Consider the following 25,123-nt stretch of genomic DNA (forward strand, 5'->3'; position numbering starts at 1 on the left):
TGAGATTGCAAGCTTAATTTTCATGCATAAATATGACGCTAGAATATAAGTGAATTTCACCTAATCGTTATGAACTTATATTCACAAGTAGTAGAGGTTGCTTATAAACAATCGCGTTAAACGAATTCTTGGCATAAGTTTCATGCGTATTCCATAGTAACGAATGCCTCGTCGATGTTTATGATTTCCGTTGAACTTAATGATCTTGGTTAAATGTCTCTATCATGCGTATTCCATAGTTAGGGACTTTGATTAAGAATAATTTGGTTGTAATGCGTATTCCATTCAATCCAACGAATTTAGGGAAATCTGAAAGTTAATCTAAGCGGATCTAATTAACTTGGAGCATTGAGTTTCACAACTTATCGAAAGACCAACTGAGAATCAATTTTGTTTGCAAGTGTAACATGTGTGGAGAAGAACCCCTTGGCTATTCCATCATCCATATTTTTATCACATTCATATTTACATTTTGCCTTTAATTATATTCTGTCTTTTTAATTTAATATCGTCCAACCACAATTCCCCCCCTATTTTGTTAAGTCTTAATCATTCGTATTTGTTTTATTTTTGTATCTTTAAGCTTTTGGAGTCATAAACAATTGCAAATTCGTCTAAATCAAGTTCTAGCTTCTATTTTGAGTCAATTTGATTGTTTTAGACAATTTGAGTTTTTCAAAGCCATTCTGAGTCATAGTAGTCTTGTTAAGAGTATTTTAATTTAGTTTTTATGTTTTTAAGTCAATTTAGAAGGTTTTAGCAAGCCCTCCTAATCCCCGGTCTAGAACGATCCCTCACTTATCCATTCTACTACAATTGTCAAACGAGGGTTTAATTTGAGTGTCAAGTAATTCTCGCATCAAAGAACAACCTCAAGATGAACCCGGCCAAGTGTGCTTTCGGTGTTTCGGCCGGTAATTTCCTAGGATTTTTGGTGCACCATCGCGGCATCGAGGTCGACGAAAATAAAGCTCGCGCCATCATTAGTGCCCCACCGCCGACGACAAAGAAACAGCTCCAGTCGTTACTCGGGCAGATAAATTTCCTCCGTCGTTTCATCGCCAATTCGACCGGTAAAATGAAAGCATTCTCTACACTCCTTAAACTGAAGGAAACCAACCGATTTGAATGGCGCGAAGAGCATCAAGTTGCATTTATGCAAATCAAGGTGGCTCTTTCCACCCCACCTGTGCTCGTTCCACCTTGTCGCAACAAACCCCTTAAGTTGTACATTTCGGCAGCTGCTGAATCCATTGGGTGCCTACTCGCACAAGATAACAACGTCGGACGCGAACAAGCTATCTTTTACCTTAGCCGAAACCTGAATTCACCGGAACTTAATTATTCCCCTGTCGAAAAACTTTGCTTAGCGTTGTTTTTCACCGCATCCAAGCTTCGGCATTACATGCTCCCCACAGTTACGCAGGTCATCGCCCAAACCGAAGTAATTCGTTACATGCTGACTCGGCCTATGGTCAAAGGCCGAATTGGGAAATGGACACTCGCCTTATCCGAGTTCAGCCTTCAGTATGTACCACAAAAGGCCATCAAGGGGCAAGCCCTCGCCGACTTCTTGGCACAACACCCATCCCCTTATGGTTTAGAGGGGGGCGACGTCGACATCGGTTTCGTCACCACACGCGATAACCATTGGACTATGCATTTTGATGGTTCCAGTACTTCGACCTCGGCAGGTGTCGGTATCGCAATTCAGTCGCCTGATCACTGCCGATGGTATTTTTCTCTCAAGTTAGATTTCAGCTGCACCAATAATTAGGCCGAATATGAAGCCCTCATTATCGGCCTCTATGTTTTACACGATCTGCGGGCCCCCCGCTTTCTTGTCCTTGGTGATTCCGAACTTGTGATTAACCAACTGAACGGCGTGTTTCGTTGCATGAGTTGTACTTTAGCTCCCTATCACATGGTCGCCACCTACCTGGCCGAGTCGTTCGAACGAATCACATTTGAACACATTTCACGTATTCACAATACTGACGCCGACGAACTCGCCTAGATCGCCTCCGGAGCACAACTCATGGGGGGCAAACTAGGTCGAATTGTGGAAATTGCGAACACGGGTCAACGCTCGTACCCCGCTTTGATCAATCAGCAAACTCTCCAACGCGCGCACGTAATACGTACAAGGGTAATGTCACTCCCATCCCTACTAGAACGAGGAGATCCCATAGAAGTATGTGCTGTCGAAGTAGAACCAGATGATTGGAGAAAGACGATGTTACGATACCTTGATAACCCCAATGGGAAACACGACCGAAGAACGAAGGTGCTCACCACGAATTACGTGTCGTATCAAAATGAATTATATCGCAAGGGCGAGGATGGTTTATTACTATTGTGCCTCGGCCCACACGAGGCTGCCCAAGTAATGGCGGAGGTACATGAAGGAATTTGCGGAGCACATCAATCTGGACGAAAGATGCGTTGGTTACTCCGACGACACGGTTATTTTTGGCCCCATATATTAAAGGATTGCATCGAGTATGCACGGAGATGTGTATCATGCCAGATTCATGGACCCGTGCAAAGAGCCCCGGCCGACTTACTACACTCGGTTACTAAACCGTGGCCGTTCAGGGGTTGGGCAATGGATGCAATTGGCAAAATCTCGCCATCATCGGGGGCAGCGAAACACGCGTGGATAATTGTAGCAACTGACTATTTCACTAAGTGGGTCGAGGCAAGGTCATACGCCGAATTAACTGCTAAAGAGGTATGCAACTTCGTGGAGGAGAATATTGTGACCAAATTCGGTGTGCCAGAAACAATCATAACTGATAATGGCACTATATTCACGGCCGATAGGTTTAGGGAATACGCGGTAAGTTTGAATATCCGACTCGAGCAATCTACGCCGTACTACCCACAGGCAAACGGACAGGCCGAGGCAAGCAACAAAGTGTTGATCGGCATCCTTGAAAAAATGGTAAAAGAGAAACCTGGTTTGTGGCATTTGAAGTTAAATGAAGCATTATGGGCATACCGAACCTCACCCCGGTCGGCCACTGGAACTACTCCTTACGCGTTAACCTATGGACACGATGCTATGTTACCGGTCGAGTTGAGTATAAGCTCGTTGCGAGTAATCGAGCAGAGTGATTTGTACAGTATTGAATACAGTCAAGCGATGCGACAAGAGTTAGAAGACTTAGAAGAAAATCGAATCGACGCGGGTAACTTATTGGTTGCACAAAAGAAAATTGCTGAGCGAGCGTATAACCAGCGTGTGAGACAAAAAACGTTCGGCGAAGGAGAATTGGTTTGGCAAACTGTGTTGCCTGTTGGGATTAAAGACCCCAGATTTGGTAAGTGGTCGCCGAATTGGGAAGGACCATTCATCGTTCACAAAGTACTCGGCAAGGGGGCATATCATCTAAGAGATCGGACGGGTTCAGTTCATAAATTGCCGATTAATGGAAAGTTTTTAAAGAAGTACTATCCAATTACATGGGAAATGCAAGAGTAAGACCATTGTATTAATAGCGAAACGACCATTGTATTGATAACAAAAATCATTACAAGAAGAACAAATACAAATACAATGGTGAAATCCTAAGGGGTCGAGGGGAGGAAAGTCTCAAGGGCAGCCTTCAGCTCCAGCCACTTCGCTTCTCCTAGGATTATCTCAACCTGCCTGGTCTTCCGGTTGAACTGCAGTTACTGGACATGCCGTGCACCGGCAGCGAAGGCCGTCAGCCGAGCTTTGTTGGCCTCGAAGTCCTTCTCAAGCTCGGCAGCAGCAGCAGACCTTTGCTGTTGAAGGTCAGAAATTTGACGCTGAAGATCAGAAATCTGGCAATCAAACTCGGTCAGCTTCGCCTTCTTAGCTCTAATTGCCCCCATCTCAACTCGGCCGGCCTCTTGCACGACCTTGGCAGCCTTCAAGTCATCCTCGGCTTGAAGGGCTCGCTCGAAGATGTAGAAGTGTTGCCGAGTCCGCTCCAGGAGGTCGGTGAGAAAAGAGATATTCTCCGTACTCAGGTGACCACCGCTGGCAAGGTCATTGAGACACTCTCCAACGGAGTCAAGGCCCTTGCATCGGAGGGCTTGGGAAGCATTAAGAGACAGGACTTCGTGCAGCTTCACGAAGACTTCGGCCTCGGGCACGGCGCCGGCTGGTTTGGCGGAAGCAGCAGAAGAACCGGCCTCACCGGTCGTACTTTGAAGAAGAGCGTCGAGCTCCACTTCCCACGATGGCTGCACATGAAAAGGAAATTGTGTGAAGGAAAGTAAGACGTCGTGATGTAGTGCATAAGGAAAAAGGAGATTGTTTTAGACCTGCCGAGAGGAGACTTCAGCCATGCCCTCTGGGTCATTGCTCGAACCCAGGGAACTTAATGGCCGAGCCCAGTGCCTTAGACCGCTACGCAATTCACGCGGCCGATGGAGGTCATCTACATTTGATGGCCACGACGGAGGCCAGGAAATATAGACAACGCCCCTCGGCGCATAAAATTACCGGTGAAATGAATGTTCGGGCACCTGACATTTAATAGTCTTTTTAAAATATGCGTCACAAAAGAAAATTAACACAAGAAAAAGCAAGACTTACAAAGGCCGAAGAGACTTCCTGTGGAGGAATGGGAGGGTCTTCATCCTGCGGATGGATCGGCGTTTCTGCCGTGGCCTCAGGATCGGCCATCGGTCTCTTACCACGATCCGCCGCAGGAGAGCACGGTCGAGCAGTCGCCTCGACTACCGGAGGAGGATGAACGGGAGGAGAGTTGACTGGTCGACGGCGGTGTTGCAGCGGGACTTCGTCACTCTCGCTCTCGACATCCTGAACAAAAAAGAACATGTAGTGTTACAACCAGAAACCTAAAGAAACCAAGTAGAAGCAGAATTATACCTCCAAAACGACCGTTGGAGTCGAGGGTGCCTCGGCAGGCGCAGCCGACTTCCCCATTTCAGGTGCTACGACCGGCTCCGAAGCTGGAGCGGGTGCGACGATTGGATCGGCCGGGGAGACGGTTGGAGGATTCGAGGTTGGAGATGCCGCGGCAGCCGGCACAGATGGAGAGCCGGCAGGAGCAGGCGTCCCAGTAGTGTCACTGGGGACGACATGAATTTCCCGGTCGCCCTTCTTCGCCAATTTCTTGACGGGTTTAGAAGGGCGGGGGCCTCCTCCGCAGGCTCGGCCTCTCGGTGGGGGCGCTTGGAAGGGACCGTCCGCTCGGTGACAAGGGTTTTCTTCTTGGGCACCAGCTTCGTCGCCTTTGCCACCGCAGCGACCACTTCGACTGTCCTCGACCCACGACCCCCTGAAGAGCAAAGTAATTAATAACAGAGATAATAGATAAAACAAAGAGGAAAGAAGCGGAAATACTACCTTGGGCCGGCTCCTTAGGTTGAGTCGAGGATGCTGATCTGGGACGATCGCCGAAGATCTTCCTCACCAGATCTTCGGCCGGGGCGCCGAAGAAGTCTCCGGTATATTCCTCCCACCAGTCCCCGAAGGTGTCGGTTCCCAAAGATTCAGGAACCGTCGGCCGAAGCTGAAATTTCCTGCACTTCTCTTGGAACTCCTGGTCCGACGTCTTGCATTCCCTTTCAGAGGAACCAGTAAGACGTCCCCGACTTAGGAGAGACCGAGAGGCGAGCAGGGGGACTGGGCTGCCTTGAAGATAGCCGAGCTGCCAGGCGAGAAAATGGGGGTGATAAACCTCCCAGCTGGCTCGGCGGGCATCGCAGCCAAGAGGAAGGTCGCGAGCCAGGACAAACGACCCCCAGCGCTGGCGGATGCCCGCATCCTCAGACTCGGCCCATGCTGCCGTAAGGAGCCTAAGCGAGGATGGGTACTCCTGGCGCCGGCACACTAGGAACTCGTCATCCGAGAAGACGTCGAGGCTGAGGAAGTGTTTGAAAACCTCGTCGGCTTGGTGAGGTGGCGCTGGTCGAGAGGCCAGTTGAAGGCCGAGGGCGGCCGTTCGCTGGAAGGCTGGAACCTCCGGTCGAAGGGTGGAGAAGTAGACCTGCAACTAGAGTTGGAACACCCAGAGGGGTCCGTTTTGGTGCGAGTCAATCTTGCCAATGGTCGCCTCGGCCAGGCAGCGGTAGAGGTTGGCGAGTATGGCTGGACTGAGCGCCAGCGAGCGACCATTAGCCAGTGCCTGGGGCACCGACATGTTCTCCACCAGGCATTTATTTGACCTGGTACAACAGATGAATTTGTTGTACCAGTAGAAGAGGAAGGCCTCGTGCTCTCCTTTCCTAAGGCCTTCTTCGCCTCGGCCGGCGAAGTGAAGGATAAGAGTGTTGTAGTTGAAGAAGTTCTTGTGAAGCTTCTGAACTTCTTCCCTTAAGGGCTCCCGATCACCCCGGCTTAGCGTTTCGACGGCCCTTTCGTCGAATAGTGCCTTCAGGTCGAGAGGAAAAGGGTATCCGGAAAGGGCGGCATCAATAGGAAGGCCGGTCGGGGAAGTCCTAAGGATGGCCGAGACGTCGAGGACTGTCGGGCCGAGAGGGCCGAAAGGCAGGACCATGGTGTTGGTGGCCGAACACCATAAACTCATGGCCGCCATGAGCAGCTCCTTATCCATGGCAATCTCCATGGTTGACAGAATAATGGCATCATAGATGCCGAGAGCCTTCCACTCCTTGGAAAAGAATGTGCTTATTCGGTCGACCCAGGCAGCCCAAGCCGTGGTGGTCGAGGGCCAGGCTCCCTGAGGCCGCGCCAAAGTCCACTTCGACCAGTCGAACTACTGCAGCAGGGGTGTTAAACACTGCTCCTTGAGCAGGTTAGTGACAGAAGACGGCACTGCGTCTTTGAAGAGGGGACCCAGAATCTGGTGGGTGGTGGCCATGTCTTCTTCAAATCGCAGCGTCTTGACGGTGCTCCGATCGATGAAATCCTTGCACTTGTTGATCTCATCAGAGAGCTTCGAAATGAAGGAGGCCATTTGTGGAGAAGATAGATGTTTCTGGAAAAAGAGGGTATTGCAGAAGGAAGAACTGGAAGGCTTGATTTGAACGAACAAGGATGGGAACTTGAGGTTTTAGAATTTCTGAAAGCGTAAGAGGCGAATGGCAGAAATATGGGAATTTATAGGCCTTTCAGGATGAATGTCAAACGTCTGGGATTCAAAAAGCACTGGTTCAAATTGGGGGGAAATTTAACCGGGAAAGACTCAATCATTTCGGATATTTTGGGAACCTGCGAAGAGGGGATCGAGGAGTCGAAAATCCAGGACGCACAATGGCGTGCGGCGCCAATTTTAAAGCATTAATGAGGATGAGACGTTCCAGTTAGTGCACGGTCTCGAGGCCCACGATTGAAAGTTAAGAGCGGCGGAGAATCGACACGTGGCCACGCGTTGGGGGCAACGAGGAAAGTGCAATCATGTTCAATAAATGCGCAGGAATAACGGTCATTAAGGAAGTAAAGTCCAAAAAAGCAATAAACGTTTTTGCTTCTTCAAGGTCGAGGCCCGACCAAGAGTTAACGGACGGCGACCTCAGAAGCGAGGGGGCAATGTTTGGGCCCAAAATATTATTGCTGGGCCGAGCAGCAGGATGCGCTCGGCCCAAGGCGATGACAAATAATATGGGCCGAATAATAAGGCCCGGGCCAGCTAGCAGGGAAGGCCAAATCCTATCATAAGTAGTCCAGATAAATAGAAAGGTCGAGGAAGTCCTAGTGCAACTAGGATTCTCGACCAGCAAGGAATGAAGTTCCGAAAAGAAGGAAAATTCAGAATCCCAGTAGGAGTAGGTTTGTTCGAGGAAGAGGCGAAATGGGACAAGGACTCCCAATCCAAATCGGAGTCAATTTCAAGGAATGGGGCACTATAAATACAAGAAATCATGCGAACAGAAAGGACCTTCAAATCAGCATACAATTGCCCTGCGCAAAACCTCTCAACACCTTGAGATTTTTTCCTTTCCTTTTCCTACCGACACACCTTCAGTTTGGATAAACAGCACTGTGGAAGCGCCCGACGAGCACCTTCAGTTTGGATAAACAGCACTGCTGCCGCAGAATCAGCCGACCGAGAAGCATCTTCAGTTTGGATAAACAGCACTGCGTCGAGGTCGACCGATTATCTATCCAAGTCTCGGTCGAGAAAGGTTTTCGAACCTTTGTTGGCAGAGGTCACCTTGCTAGCCTTCTCGGCATAGTTAGGTGTTACGAATTACATTGCTCGGCGTACTGGTCGTCGAGTGGTTTTATGATTGGATACTCACAAGTGAGTTTCAGGGTTCGGCATTCCGACGGCCGAACTACGTTTACCATCAAGACATACATCACGTTCGAGTACCTGTGCCCATACACCTTGGTCTCGATTCGACGTGCTTATACTCTCACGAATATAATCACAGTGACTGAATCGGGCTCGGACGATTTGTGAACTCCGCAGAATTAGCAACCTTGTCTTTAGGCTGTAGAACCCAGAGACCGAGAGTGTTCCTTCCTCGGTCGCAATCGCAAGTTAAAGAAGTCAGCGACGCACTCAAAGCTACATCAACAAATTTTACTCCTCGGCCAGGCTCGGCCGACGAGTTGGCACGCCCCGCATTCGACCGAAGGACGTAGTTAGCTTATTAGTTACTCGGCCTGCGCGCCACGTAGGTTTTGAAATTTTTAGGGTCAACACATTCTTACAAAATATAACATTTCACAAAACTCTGCAAAAATAAAACGTAAATCGATAAAATATTTCACTTGCATGCATTTAAATTGAGGCGTCGAGCCAACCAGCACGTCATTAAGGTTCTGTAGACCCTTAGGCACCAATCATCCACATTTCTTGAGTACTTTGATTCCCTTCCAACGAGACTCCATGTAGTAGGAACCATCTGGCTGCGAGTAGACACCACATTTGAAATAATGCGAGGTCCCTCCCCGACCAGGTGCCTCAAACTTGAGAACTCCATCAATATAAACCTTCAAATGCGAAGCATTGGCATCATGGATCACATTAAGCCTGAACCACCTGTCGTACATGTTTGAAGCCAAAACAACACTCCTATAATATGTAAGGGTACCATTTTGGTCAACTCTAAGCATAAACGTTGTTGCATGAGGGCTTCCCCCAAACACTTGCATTATGGTGACATTGGCTGTTCCACATGGTACATACCCGTATCCTTCGAATTGCCATACACCCGAAGAATAATCATATCCCTGCTGATACACAATTATTTGATAAGTGTACCTTGAGGTAGTTTCACTAATTAATCTATCTTACAAACACAAATATTGATTTATAGCTTTTCCTAAGAAAGTTGAGTAGATATTAGCAACTCTAATTGGGAATATATTTGAATTTATTTTGACCTGTGGGTTAATTATACTAACGTCTCATAAGGTTTATTTTGTTTTCACAAAACCTCTTCACGTTTGATAAGTAACACTAACACCCCCTGAGGTTCTAATTTTCTTTCATATCACTCCTTAATGACATATTTACCCCTATAATTAATTACTTGAAAAGTAAAAAAAAAAAAAACTTTCATAAATTGAAAAAATTTAAACGGAAAAAAAGAAAAAAAAGAAACCCGATGGATCTTCTTTCCCTTCCATTTTCAGCCACCATCTTTCAAAAGTATTATTGCCTCCAAAAGACTCCTCCCCTCGTCTCTTTTTCTCGCTCTGAACCATCTCAATCCAGCCCAACACTCATTGACGTTCTGGTCTTGAACTGGGGTGTAGGGGGGCATGAACATGAACATATAAAATCAATTCAATTGGGAATAATTATTATGCTGCCACATAGATTTTATTTTGTTGAGAATTAATAATGAATGATACAGGCTACAACTATTAACCTATTAATGGTTCTAGTGTAGGAGATCGGAGCACTCTAATCATCTCATGGCTTTCACTAAAATCACCAGGGGTTGGAACTAAAGTAAGCATACATATATGTGTTAATTACACTAGAAGAAGACGAAAAAGAACCGATTTTCTTCATGAAACTGGAGAGCACGGCCAGTTCTCCGCTACCTCCTCCGTTCATGTTTTTAACGCCACTAACTACGACATCCCCATCTCTTTCATTCTGAAATTTTCTTGTCGACATCACCATCTCTCTCGCTCTATTATCTTAGTTTCACACTTTCCAGAAAATCTTCTCGTCGACCTTGCCATCTCTTTTGTCCAAAGCTTTGGGATTGTTTAACGGAGAAGAAGATCGAGAGGGGGTTGCTAGGAGTAAGAAGTTGACGGGAATGGGTTTGTGGGTCGAGTGCATGTTGATGTTAGTGGCAGTAGTGGAAAAACAAACATAGGTTAGATGTTTGGATTCCAATAGGATTTATCATTCTTTTATATTTAAATGTTTTGTGTAATTTTTTATTTTTTTTAATTATTTCTAATAGTTTTTATTTTGTTAAGTAATTAATTATAAGGGTAAATTTGTCTTTTTAGGGACTGATTTTCAACTAAAGGGGTATTTGTGAAAGTGAATTAAAACCTCAAGGGGTGTTAGCGTTACTTCTCAAATGTGAGGAGCTTTTGTGAAAACAGGGTAAACTTCAAGAGGTTTTGTGTAATTAACCCCCAATTGTAAGTCTAAATTTCCTGTTAATAATATTAATTAATTAATTTCATAAGAGATTTTGTGAAATTCACATCTCTACTCATCAAATGAAAACGTAGGCCAAGTTAAGTTTAAATATAGCATCAGAGTTGTTTTTTGGGCAATATAGAAACATAATTTATTTTCCAACATAATTTGTAGTGCAGGTAAAATATTAAACTATGAGGAGATTTGATTTATTTTAATTCACGAAAATACTACTTCAGGTGACATGTTTTAATGGTAAAATTTATGAAAAGTAACGTAGGTTTATCTTGTCTTTACACAATCTCCTAATCTTTATTTGTGTAACAGAATCCCTTGATGTTTTTAACTGTAAAGTAAGACGGCTTAAGGTTTAACATACTTCTAATCCCCTTAACTACGAAATGATATTCTCATGAAGTTTAAATCTATTTATAATTTTAGTAATATCCCATAAGATTTTAGTACTCTCATTTTATCACTGCATGCATACAACCCCATACCTCGATCGTTACTTCACTGGAGAAGTGCAGAAGTGATAGAATATTCGGCCTGTCATGAACTTAACCTCATCATTCCAACCTTATTACTTGGGGTAACTCGTGCACTCATCATTGCTTTACTGAGGTATCCGGGAGAAAGAAGCGCTCAAAATCGAATTGATTTCCTAAGCGTAAGAGGTCTTGCATGTTTGGTGTTTATGATTAGCTTGGATGAATTAAGAGAAGAAAATCTCGACAAAAGTAGAAAATTAAATTTCAAAATTTGTATAATAGATAAACACATATAACTTATCTAACGATAAATAATAGGGTGTGGTGAGCATCGATCTCCTTCATGAATGTAGGGGGTAGTCCAATCCAAACCTATCCCCACCGTCATGGCGCAATAGATTTCCTTACAAAATTAATTGTGGTTGCATAATATATTCGCAGAAGCACACGATTAAATCAAATTACGACCAGAAAATATATGACACATAGTAAAGGGAGGTTTAAAAAGAATTTATGAAGATGCATGTAGAAGTTTAGTTTGTCTTGTCAAATACTTACGTACCGTTATTCGGATCTCAGTTCGAGGATGGGTAGGACTATTACGATAGAGGGGCTTGTCTGCGAAGTATACCCACATCTTGTGCACTCCATGTTTAAAGCTGTAGCGCTCACTTTCTTTCAAATCATATGGTTTTTGGATGTGAAAGTTGGATTTGTTTAGTGGGAGTCGTAGGAAGCCAAGGGTTGGATCCATAGGCCAACTACTTGACCAACGAGTTTGTAGGATAACAAAAGCTGCGCTTATCAAAGCAATGTGATTAAGAATACCCATCTCCCTCTCCCTTGACTGAAAGTGGATGTATAGGATACTTTGAATGATGAAGAAAGAATGTATTTATAGAGCCCCGTTCTCCTAGACCTTATAGTCTAAAAAAGCTGTAGTTATCCACTGTTTGGTTTTAATACAATGGCAAAGGAAAACTTGGGTTGTGTAAATTTTTATTACCTACAATTGCTTATTGTTGGTGGTTTAGAATTAACATATATACACATGAAGTTATGTCTATATATTCTACGTCTAATGAGAAAAATTTATTAATTGACGTGGCACATACGTATCACTTGCCACATCATATGATACACAAATTTGGTATAAAAATGTGAGATCACCTTATGGGTGGTTAATCTAACATCTAATCTAACAAAATCTATCATTTGACAAAAAAAGTACTGTTGCTTAGCTTAGTTTATGTGCGTCAATAATACATGTTTTGTAATATATAATTTTGAATCAATCAAATAAGCCATGTCATAAAATTTGGTGTCCTGGTAGATTCTAAAGGCAATTTTTAGCTGCAGAGACGGGAAAAAGCGGCAATTTTCAGCTATCTATAAGTACTTATTAGCTCGTTTGTTACCTAATGGTTAAAGTTATATAATGCAAGGGAAAAAAAAAACCAAAGAAAACCCTTGCCGTCCCAGACCTCAGTCTTTGACCTTCGAGTCGGCAGCAATCATTCTTGATCCTTTTCTTTCTTTTTCTGTTTTAGAAGTGGTCGTTCTCTCCTTTTTTTCAAGGAGAGCTTTTGTAGTTGTGGTTGTGGTCACTTTCTTTTTGAGGAGGAGAGCTTTTGTAGTAGGTCATAACTTATTCCGTTCAACCCTGAATCTTATAGTGACAATTGTTGTTCAAATTTGAGGTGGTGATTTTGTGATCCTGTATCCTTGACAAGGATTATGCAGAGAAAGATCGACGGTCATTGGAGGTGACTCATATAGAGGGGTTTTTGCCGACGATTGCAAGATCATTAATGGATGGTGTGGTCTTTCCCTTGTGGGGTTATTCCTTGAAAAAAAAAGTTAATATAATAAGGAAATTCTATAGTACCCAACAAAAAAATTATTGATCTCTTTTGTCTTATTACAAGACAAAGTATGAGAATTGTTGTTGACATTCCAAAATTCTCATTTTGTACTCTAAACTTTCTATTTAGAAAGAAAAATACACTTATAAGGAATGCAAATGACAGTTCTCTAAAATATATGTTATTATTAGTAAACAATATGGATTTACGCATCGTCGTTTATTCAATTTTGAACTCAATTTTTGTGTGTAATAGTGTTACAACATGAACATGATGTTAGCATTAAACGTCTAAATTACAAGAAATGCAAAGTTACACAATAAGCGTCAAAGGTTACGCTTCAATGTTCAACAGTTATGATCTTAGGACAATTTATGGACTTACGACCAAATTAAATTGTAATTTAATCCAGTGGATACTGTCTCAATGGTTGTCTTTTCTTCAATTATACTAGCATTTGCCTACACACTTTGTGTGTGTTCAAAAAATGAGAAGGAGAGAGGGAGAGAGAGAGAGAGAGAACATGGGAGGAGTGAGAGGTTTTTGTTTTTGGTTTTTATTTTTTATTATTTTTATTAATTTTAATTTTAAATATTAGAGATATTTAACATCACCGGTAGGTCAAACTTTAATAAAAAATAATAAAATTTGAACATGTGAAATTGCATTATTGCCCTTTTTTTTTGTGTGATAAAAGACTGAGTTGTTTTTTTACCTTCTTTTGGTTGACAAAGAGGGTTTCGTTAATTAATAGAGATTAAGAAAAACTTTTTACAGTGAAAATGGGAGATCAGGTTAATTTATTTTTTTAATAATATTTAGCCTAACATAAGTAATATACATGGTCTTTCAAATTAAACATATTCTTTCAGATTTTTGGACAAAAAAAGAAACAGAAAAACAAGAGCCCCAGATAGTACTAACATATTCTGGAGCCCTCCAAATTTGAATATCTTAAACTTAATTTTGATGGTTCTGTTGGAAGTAATTGATGGAATCTTGGTATCCCACGATGGTTTTCTTTGTAATATTTTTAACATGAAAAAAATAATGGCACGTTTATAATTAAAATTACCCTAACAACTCTATATTACTACACACAATTTTTGCTAGCTAATACCCCCAATAAGAACTTCCAACAGTTTGGTTCCTTTTAAACTTTGTCTTCATGCGTTTGATTTCCGTATTTAATTTCCATTATTTTCATGGTGATTGATGGATGATGCATGTGCAGTTTATGTGTTTTAAACTCTTTAGCGAATGACGTTAATTAATTTTGTTACAAAAGTTATCTCGACTTCAGGGTCACGGGTTTCATATATATCTTGTCTGATCCTACAAATGAATAAAACAAAAATTGCAAAATTAAACAAAACGTCGAATTTTGAAATCGTTAAGTCAGTTGTGTTGTCTTAATTCAGTGATTTCAGCAAATAATAGGTTAAGCTTAATGCGATGGTACAAGAAGAACCAGACAAGAAGACTGGACAACGCCGAACCCCATTAGCGTGCCTTAGAAAAAGAATGCCAGTGCTAGAATTTAGAATTCTTCCTACCAAGAGTCGACAGTAGTGGGTAACGTAGGTTGGATTTTTTATATATTTGAATTAGGATATTAAAATTAATTAGTTGTCGTGATTCGGGTCTATTGTGAGTTTTAAGCCCCTTATTCTACTGGTGTAGCTATTGGCTGACAAGCAGACATCAAGTTCCCTTGTAACAAATCTAAAGTATATTTCCTTTGAGAAAGAAAAATCCCTGATTTATTCTGAGATACTTTGATGCGTAGGAAGTACTTTAATGGACCAAGGTCCTTCATCACAAACTCTGAAGACAGATATTTCTGAAGTGTCAATTGTTCCTTGTCATCGTCTCTAGTAACCACCGTATCATCTACATAAACTATGAGTGCTGTAACTTTTTTTCTTCATTTTCGTTTTATAAATAGAGTATAGTCTGAGTTACTCTGTTTATAACCAAACTATTTCATAGCCTGTGTAAACCTCCCAAACCATGCTTGAGTTGATTGCTTAAGACCATACAAGGACTTCAATAGTCTGCAAATCTTCTTTTCTTCAGAACCTAGAAACTATATCCAAGAAGAAGATCCATATAGACTTTTTCTTTTAACTGTCCATGCAGGAATGCGTTCTTCAAATTAAACTAGTGTAAGGGCCATTCAAGGTTTGCTGCAAGAGATAATAAAACGCGAACAAAAATAATCTTAACAACCGGTGCAAAGGTCTCGTTACAATCGATCTCATACTTTTGTGAGTATGCTTTTGTCACTACACTAGTCTTGCTTTATATCGATCTATGGATCTATATGTCAGATACTTTATTGTAAATATCCACCTGCATCTTACCGACTTCTTGCCAGTTGGCAAATCAGTAATTCGCCAATTGTCATTTTTTCTTCTTCAGTGCATTCAACTCCTCTTCCATCGCGGCACTCCATTCAGGATCGACCAAAGCTTCCAACATACTGTTAGGAATAGATACAGAGGATAATTGACTTACAAATGCTCTATTTGATTTTGACAAATGATCAGTGGACACATAATTAATCATCGGGTATTTTTCTTTGCATTTAGGATCAGACTCATACGTGGGTTTTCAAATACCTCAATTACTTCTTGGTGGAAGCCGTTGTGGTGGTAACAGTAGTGGAGGAGATTGGTTGTGGCTGTAAGGATCAGGCAAAAGGAAAATCGTTGGTACCTATGTCTCTGGCTGCACTGCTAGCTTAGTGCTAGCTACTTGTACTTCGATGTTAATTGTTGAACTTAGAACTGCTTACTGATTCCCTATTAGGTGCTGGTAGCTCGATGCTAGTAGTAACTAAGGTTACATCATCACTATATATATCAACTATTTTATCATCATTACATCTCTCAACAGTATCGGGCATGACACTATAGTCAAGCGTCTGCACTTCATGTTTCCTCTTCCCCTAAAGTGAGGACTCAGGTGCTGGATAATACATAACAGAATTGATGCACAACATATCTATGGTGACAAATGTCTTCTTGGTGGGAGGATGATAGCGATGGTATCCTTTTTAATGGGATGTATACCTTACAAAGATGTATTTCACAGCTTTAGGTTCCAACTTACTGTGTTGTTGCTTATTCAAATGTACATAATCAACATATCCAAAAACATGTGGTAGGCATACTCGGTGTAGGCGGTTCGGCAATAAGTGACTATAGAGTATCATGTGGAGTTTGGAATCAATAGTGGGAGACGGCACATTTGAATGAAGCAAAGACGCTTGAACCACATTGAGAAGGTGTTTATTTTTTCACTCAGCAACAACATTCTGTTATGGTGTATACGAGCAAGTAGTCTAATGGACAATACCATGATCATCGAGAAAAGTTCGGAGATCATTATTTATCCATACTCTGCCATTATCACTATGAAGTACTTGTACCTGTACTTTATATTGAACAGTCACCATTTTATGAAATTTATAAAATACAGAAAATACCTTACTCTTGTTTTTCATCAAAACAACCCACGTAATGCGAGTACAATCATAATAAAAGTTACAGACCAATGGACACCGCCTAAAGTTGTAAGCTTAGATGGACCCTAGAAATTAGAATGAACTAACATAAATGGTACTGAACTTTTATTCAAATTGGGTTAAAAAGAAACACGGTGGCCATGAGCCAGTTCACAAACATCACACTTAAAGCTAGAAACATCACTTTCGGAAACAAATTCAAAGACAGTTTCTAAAATAACCAAACAAGGCATGTCCTAAACGATGATGTCTCAACCAAATCTCAGACATACATTTCGGCTCCCTTTGAGAACTATCAACCGACCAAGCTTGAGTTAAGTGACGATTTCTCTCTGATGTCAAGTCATGTTAATACAACTTCCCCTTCTTAGTTCCATAACCAATTGTCCTCCGAGTTTGAATGTCTTTAAACACACAAAAATGAGGCAAGAAGACAACCCAACAGTGTAAGGTAATGGTTATTTGAGCCACATAAAAATGATCATAAGGAAGTGACGGAACCACAAGAATAGTAACAAGTCTAATATTATTAGTAAGGGGCGCCATACCCTTTCCAAGAGCAGGGGTGGCACCACCATTCACGTGGTAACATCAATCTAAGTAGATGGTCTTATGTTTCCAACAACTTTAGAAACAAATGTCATATGTGTAGCCAGGTTCTAAAAGAAGTTAGGTGCTAGTCAGGCGGCGGGTTGGGGTCTAGTGCCTAGGTGGCTAGGTGGGGCCTAGGCAGGCGCCTAAGCGGACTAGGCAGAGTTAAGTAAATCTATTATATTTCATGTAAATAAGTGTCTACTTATACTTAAAATATATATAATTGCATCATAAACTACCAAATAGAATGACATACATATTATGAAGTATTAAAACATAATGAAAACATGGGGAACAAGGATATAAGTGTGTTCATTTAAGTATGCAACAAGTCTTACAATTTATTGAAAAAAATAAAAATGCAAAATGAAAAGTTATCTATTTTCTGTCTAAGTGAGTTGCAACCTAAGCGGGTCTCAAGGCGGGTCTGGGCGGGCTCAAAAGATGTAGGCCCCCTTTCTTAATTTTCAGATGCCTAGGCATTAATCGGGACGGTGGTGAGCCGCCTAGCGCCTAGATGGGGATTTTTAGAACAGTGATATGCAGTAGCATTGGAGTTAGTTATCCAAGCATTATTTACAACAGAATCAGAAACTTTTAAAGCTTTACCCATTTTACCTATAGAAGTGATCAAGGTTGTGGCTTGCTCCGCCACAAGTTCTTGTTCACGCTTCGTCTTAGCAAGGGCAGCATGTTGTTTGCTGTTGTGAACATCTCGTTTTGTTCTCCACCCTTCATAATAACCAATTAGCTCGTAGCATTTGGCTTTTGAGTGACCAGGAAAATTGCATTGGGCACAATTGCCATGTCCAGTGCTTTCGGATGAAGCAGTATAAGGCCGGCCACCTAAACTAGATGAATTAAACTGATTCTGAGGGAGACGGTTACGGACAACCTTCGTTTTAGCATTCTTCCCCGAGCCCTTCATAACATCCTTCATGTCTGACTCGCGACGTACATAGTCATAAGATGCTTGAAGGCTCGGGGTTGGTTCTTTGGGCAGAACCTCACCACGAATTGGTTCAAACTCATCATCAAGGCCTCCCAGGAAAAGGAAAACTCACTGCTGCTCCTTGTGATGCCTGATAAATCTTAATATCTTTTTCACAACTCATGGCTACCTTAGTGAAGTGATCTAACTCTTGAAAATTTTAGTGAGTTCACCAAAGTTGGTAGACACAGGCCTCCCATTCTGTTGGAGGCGTGACACCTTCTTTTTCAAGGTATAAACTGACACTTCATTCTTCTCATCAAAGAAGGCAGTCTACAAGGCTTTCTAGATGTCAGTTGCAATCGATAAGCTAATATATCGCTTCATCAGTTCTGGCTTCATGGAGGATAGAAACCAACTCTTGACTTTTTAGTCCTCGGAGTATTATTCATCGTACTTGGGATTGTCTTTGGCTGGAGCCTTACTCGAGCAACGAATATATCCCATCTTCTTTTGGTCTAGCTATGTGCATCTCAACGAGAGGTTCACATAGGTCATAGTTGTGTTCATCTAGCAATGCTCCAGTATTAAAATCAGAGGCGTCAGACTAAACAACCGGAGTCAATACAAGGGGATGATATTTATACGATACAAGGCAGTATAATCCTGAATAATAGGGAAACTAAAATTAATTATAATAGTTACTCTTATAACTAGGAACCTTTTTTTTTTTTTTTTCTTTTTTCTGTGAAACGATATATTTTGTTAGATTAAATACACAAAAGTCAAGATAATGTCATTGAATATTTTGCTTTTGGCAATAAATGTACTAGCAAGTAACAAGTTGTGATCATTGAATATTTGAATCCCATCAATATACAAGAAAATGTCGATTAAAGTCTTTGTATCTCCTTTTATATAGTTTACTAATTTGCTTGAATTAATTAAAGGGAGGAACTACAAGTACAATTAAGTCTGAGACGAAAATAAAAGCATGTCTAGATTCCGGAAAAAAAAAGAAGAGAACGCTCCTTATGCGAGTGCCTTCAATCTTATGATAAAAACAAGAGAACTTTAACGAAAAACTTTTGACACTGTTCACTTTAATGAAAAATTATATTTTTGCACTAAAAAGTCAATCATGGTACTATTCACTTTACCCTTTATTTTTTCCTTATCGTTTAAACTCATGGTTTTCAAACATTTTTCATTAGTTTTCTTTAAAAACAATTGAAGACACTCTTAGACAAGGTTCTAAAAATGCTAGGCGCTAGTCGGATTTAGGTAAATTTCTTGTATATCTGGTAAATAAGTGCATATTGACACTTACAAAAAATTATACTTGTATGAAATCCATGGATAAGATAATAAAAGAATGATAAAATGTAAAAAGAGTATCCAACAAGTCCAAAATTTAAAAACGCATTAAGCAGATATGCCATATAACCATAGTGAGGAGTATTGTAGGATGACACATGTACCACAAGTTCATAATTTAAAACAGCATAAAAAGGAAAATAGGAGGAAAATAAGGAAATTTAGTAATGTAAGATACTTATTTTTAGGATCCCGGAATTTAAGTTGATACACAACACACCTTTTCTATAAAATTAACAAAATTTTAAGGTATAATTAGAACTTAGACTTTAAACAAATTTCAAACAAGAAATAAAAAAAATAAAAAAAATAAAAAAACCACCCAACCGCCTAGCACCACCTAGGGCCGCCTAGAGCCATCCTGATTTTTCCAGCCGTTTTGCACAAAATCGCCTCGGTTCCAAGGCGCCGCCTAGGGCATTTTTTAGAACAGTGCTCCTAGAAGGAAAAAAAACTCATTATTTGATTAATTTTTATATCACGAGATAAAAGAATAAAATAGGGTATCATTGTAAACATGAATTTTCCTGAAACAAGAACACGTGTACAAAATAATATTTTGTATTGATTTTGGGGTTACAATCTCTTTTACAATTTGATCCATTGATTCTATTTTTGTAAGGTGTAAATTTGTGAATGAGTTGTTGATCTAAAGGGCCGTCGGGGCTTGATCTAGGGATGAACAGTTGTGTGGATTTGTTGATGTTGTTGATCCAAAGGGCCGTCGATTCTTGATCTTAGGATGAACGGATCTTGAAGGGCTTTTGGGCTTGATCTTGAAGAATGGGTGTGTGAATTTGTTGATGTTGTTGATCCAAAGGGCCGTTGGGGCTTGATCTTAGGATGAACGGATGATGAACGATGAACATTTTCTTCAAGGGCTGTCGGGGCTTGATCTTGAAGATTAAGGGAAGTTTCTTCAAGGGTTGTCGGGGCTTGATCTTGAAGGAGGATTTGACGAAGAACGAAGAGGGCTTTCTTGATCCTTCAAGATTTGCTTGAGAGCTTTAGAGTTTCAAAGCTTCAAGATTTTGGTGTGATGTGAATTGGTGAAGTGAAATGAATGGAATTGGCTTCTATTTATAGACTTTTTCAAGGCTTAATTTTGAATATAATATTCAGATAAAATAAATTATTTCTGCCAGGTGTTGACACATGTCATATTTGATGACTTTTTTGATTTATTTCGATTTTTCATTGAATCACCTGCTACGTGTACAATTTATGTGACACGTAAGCGTTGAAATTTTAATTATTGGTCAACATTTATTTCACCAGAATTTCGATGTCCACAAATGCTCCCACTTCAAGGCGCGTCGTATACATGTGCTTGCCACGTGTAGGAGATGCATTTTGAAGTCCCTTAATGTAGATGTCAATTCCATGGCCTTCAAGGCTTGATCTTGAAATAGACTGGAAATTTCTTCAAGGGCCGCTGAGGCTTGATCTTGAATTGGGCTGAAAGCTTTCTTCAAACGCCATTGAGGCTTGTTCTTGAATTTTGTTTGAAATTTCTTCAAGGGTCGTCGAGGCTTGATCTTAAATTGGGTTGGAGGATTTTCTGGTTTCCTTCGATTGTTGACTTTCCACAGGCTTATTCATGAACTGGGCTGGGGGGTTTCTTCTGCCAGACTTGCACCAAATGTCTGAATTTACTCCTTTTATGTGAAGCTGAATTTGATTCAAGGGTGGTGGAAACTTGATTTTGAATCGGACTTGTGATTTCTTCAAGGGCCGTTGGGGCTTGATCTTGAATTTAAATAGGACCACAAGCGGTTTTAGGATTTAGACACATGGCAAGCAGGCACGAGGTGAAGGTGATGGTCTGTTTCTTTGTTCAATTTTTCCAATTCATACCTAAACAGTTTGGTTAACGTTATGATCTTCAATGGTGGTGGAGACTTGATCTTGAATCGGACTTGTGATTTCTTCAAGGGCCATTGAGGCTTCTCGAGCTTTTCGATTAGAGTAATGATGTCGAGCTTGGATTTGACTTAGACTCCTCTATTTGGATTATGCGGTTCTACAAAGAAGGGCATCGTGCTATAGTGATTTGTTACAGCTCATCATCCTGCATTCTTCTCCCCTTGTTTCTTTTGCATAGCAGGAGTGGTGCGCAACTTTTTGCATTTAAATGGTCTTTCAGAGCATCACTTTTCAACAACTCATCCGTGCTTGGCAGCTTCATTGTAAAGAGCCAACATCATATCAATTGTCTTTGGGGTATTCACTGAGGAAATTTGAGACCCACAAACAGCTGAAGACGAGCACTCGAGAGCAATGCTAGGTAAGCAACCAGGCAAAGGTTTCGGGCAATCAATTCCAGATCGGAAGTTTGATTTTGGGTTCCGACTGATTGCTTTCTTTCTCCTTGTCTTGTAGGCAAGAGCAAGGGCAAAAGAAAAGATAGGAAAAAAACATGATATGAGATACATTTGCTTTCGACCCTGATGATATGAGATACTTTTGCTTTTAAAGAAGTAGCGGATGAATCAACACATGTATTTGTTGCACTTGTCTCCACATGCTTCGATGCATCATTTTTTGCTTGCCTTATCTGTTTTCCAAGCATTTGGTATCTTCTCTAGAAGTACATTAGCAGTTGAAGATGAGTACTCGAGAGCGATGCTAGATAAGTAATCAGGGAAGGGATTCCAGGTAATCAGTTCCTGACGGGTAGCTTGATTCCAAGTGCTGACTGATCGCTCTCTTTCTTCTTGTCTTGCAGGGAAGAGCAAGAACAAAGAAAAGGACAGGGAGGAGGCATGCTATGAGATACTCTTGTTTTTGACCCTGATGATATGAGATACTTTTGCTCTGGTGTGACCTAGTTAAAGAGGTGTTTTCAGGGGGGAAGAAAATTGAGTATGTTGAGAGGTTTGGTTGTAGATGCATTCCTGGCAAAGAAGAAGAGCCAAGTGTTTTGGAAGTGTACCTTGCCATGGAGGATGAAGGTTGACATATATAAGGATTTTAATAGCAGGTAGTGGTGCGGGTACGGCTTTGTCACCCACACTTGTCGGCAAAAGTGTGGCAGTTGGAATAGTGAACTCCACACGTTTTCAACTTTGTCAGAGATCTTTGACAAAGTTGCACGTGTTATCTGACAAGCTGAGGTTGCATCTGAAAAGTGTTGACGGATTTTATGCAGGAAAATCCGGCTTTTGAAATTCGGAGAGTAGTGTCTCTTTGATCTTTAACAAAGTTGCACATGTTATCTGACAAGCTGAGGTTACGTCTGGAAAGTGTTAACGGATTTTATGTAGGAAAATCCGGCTTTTGAAATTCGGAGAGTAGTGTCTGTTTGATTTTTGCATCGGTGGCTACATTGCCTTTCCTTTTATAGAAGTATCGATCACATTCAACATGTACACTTTGAAGATTGCCCGCTAGTGAAAATTGTCTCTGGTGTATTTATGAGATTTTACTCCATCTAACCCTTTTCTTTTACCATTTTTTTTTTTGAAAATGGCCTACCCGTCTAACATCTGCTTAAATTTGAGTCACCGGAGCGATACAGGCGTGCTGCGTCAGGGAAATATATGGTGTCCATCCTTCTTTTCTTCAAATGGCCCTCTTACAGTTGAAGACTCCGTGATGAGAGATGCAACATCGACTCAGGTAGTAGCTAGGAAACTCCTTACTCCTAGAGATAATAGGCTATTTTTGAGACAGATCGATGAGTTGGTTGTCCAAGACTCCCTGGCTTTCAATGTTCAGTGTGCGAGCTCTGTGTCTAATATGGGCTAACGTCTGCTTTCTCGAACTCGCCAAGTTGAATCATTGACGTTCGACGATAGCTCAAGCGCGAGAATAGAGATCGGCACCTGCTTGCAAATAATTATTCGACAAGCATGAAAAGGAAGCTTGATCAGCTACAGAACTTTGAAGGTCGGATTCAAAGTGACCATCAGAGGTTTGTCGCTGTACTCCAGAGGCACTTTTTTCTTTCGTCATCTAGAGCTCGACCAAGCATTGAGGCTCCGAACAATCAAGCTCTGGGGCCTCTTCTCCCTGGAGTAGTCGGTTCCTGACGGGTAGCTTGATTCTAAGTGTTGACTGATTGCTCTCTTTCTTCTTGTCCTGCAGGGAAGAGAAAGAACAAAGAAAAGGACAGGGAGAAGGCATGCTATGAGATACTCTTGCTTTTGACCCTGATGCTATGAGATACTTTTGCTCTGGTGTGACCTAGTTGAAGAGGTGTTTTAAGGGGGGAAGAAAACTGAGTATGTTGAGATGTTTGGTTGTAGATCCATTCCTGGCAAAGAAGAAGAGCCAGGTGTTTTGGAAGTGTGCCTTGCCATGGAAGATGAAGGTTGACATATATAGGGATTTTAATAGCAGGTAGTGGTACGGGTACGGCTTTGTCACCCACGCTTGTCGGCAAAAGTGTGGTAGTTGGAATAGTGAACTCCACGCGTTTTCAACTTTGCCAGAGATCTTTGACAAAGTTGCACGTGTTATCTGACAAGCTGAAGTTGCGTCTGAAAAGTGTTGACGGATTTTATGCAGGAAAATCCGGCTTTTGAAATTCGGATAGTAGTGTCTCTTTGATTTTTGGATTAGTTGCTGCATTACCTCTCCTTTTATAAAGGTATTGATCAAATCCAACATGTACACTTTGAAGATTGCCTGCTAGTGAAAATTGTCTCTGGTGTATTTATGAGATTTTACTCCATCTAACCTTTTTCCCTTACCATTTTTTTTTTTTTTTGAAAATGGCCTACCCGTCTAACATCTGCTTAGATTTGAGTCTCGGGAGCGATATGATAGGAGCATATTCATGCGACTTAAATGGCTTGTTCTCGTACATTTACGTTATGTTTCTTTAGTTATTTTAGTTCTTTATGCTTCTTTTGTGTGTTTTCAGGTTCTAAGGGCTTAGGGAGCAAGAAAGTGCATTTTGAGGCTATTTGGAGCATTTTTTGGCATGGATTGGATAGCTTATCCATGGAGCCAAAAGGATGGACGAAATTGAAGGCCATTTATGCAATTTAGGACATACAACAAAGGGCCTAGCCTATTCTCTCTTATTCTCTCCCTTATAGCCATGCAAAGAACCATCCATTCCATAAAAAACAACCCTATTTTAAGCCCATTCTAAAACCTTGCCATGCATCACATGCATTCCCCTCATACCCTAGTTGTCATTCCACTTCATCAACACATGCATTCCTTTCATAAATCAGCCACATATTCACCCACATGCACTTTAATCATTCAAACATGCACTCCCATTAATTAAACCATTCAAACCAACACAAAAACACCAACATTCCCTCTTTGCCGTGCAAACACATGCATTTCCCTTTACATTTTCAGCCATCACACTTCATCATTACACCACCATTCATTCTTTAATCCACATCCATTCATCATCATTCACCCTAACTTCAATTCACATGCAAACTACACCCATTTCTGCACCAAAGAAGTCTATGCCGTGACTTTCCTAGCCATTTCCAGCTTTTCCCTTTACATTTCACATGCATTCCATACTTCTCCTAGCTGTTTTCCATCATTATTTCAGCCACCATTCACTCTTTAATCCACATGCATTCACACACACTTCACACAAACAACATTCACATGCAAACACAAGCTTTAACCAACAAACAAAACAGCCAACACATGCACCAAAACACCCATGCCGTGCACTTCACATTGAAATTCCAGCATCTTCACATGCAATTCCAGCTTTCACATGTTGTCCTAGCTGTTTTTCCATCATTCCTCCACACAAACACCTTAAACAAACAGCCATATACACCTCCACTCCTCCTATAAATACCCTTGCATTC

At 41.3% G+C, this 25,123-nt stretch overlaps 1 protein-coding gene across 1 annotated transcript; it reads right to left on the reverse strand.

The window, feature by feature from the left end:
* Positions 1-8,758: 8,758 nt before the first annotated feature.
* On the reverse strand, positions 8,759-11,855 carry LOC137732684 (citrate-binding protein-like). The gene is made up of 2 exons (XM_068471981.2): positions 11,586-11,855; positions 8,759-9,148 (listed from the first exon to the last, which is right to left on the reverse strand). The coding sequence occupies exons 1-2, from the start codon at positions 11,853-11,855 to the stop codon at positions 8,759-8,761; spliced, it is 660 nt and encodes a 219-aa protein (XP_068328082.2).
* Between the last annotated feature and the right edge of the window lie 13,268 nt (positions 11,856-25,123).

Source organism: Pyrus communis, chromosome 15, assembly GCF_041283825.1.
Source record: "Pyrus communis isolate YQ-2024b chromosome 15, ASM4128382v1, whole genome shotgun sequence".
Classification (NCBI taxonomy): Eukaryota; Viridiplantae; Streptophyta; class Magnoliopsida; order Rosales; family Rosaceae; genus Pyrus; species Pyrus communis.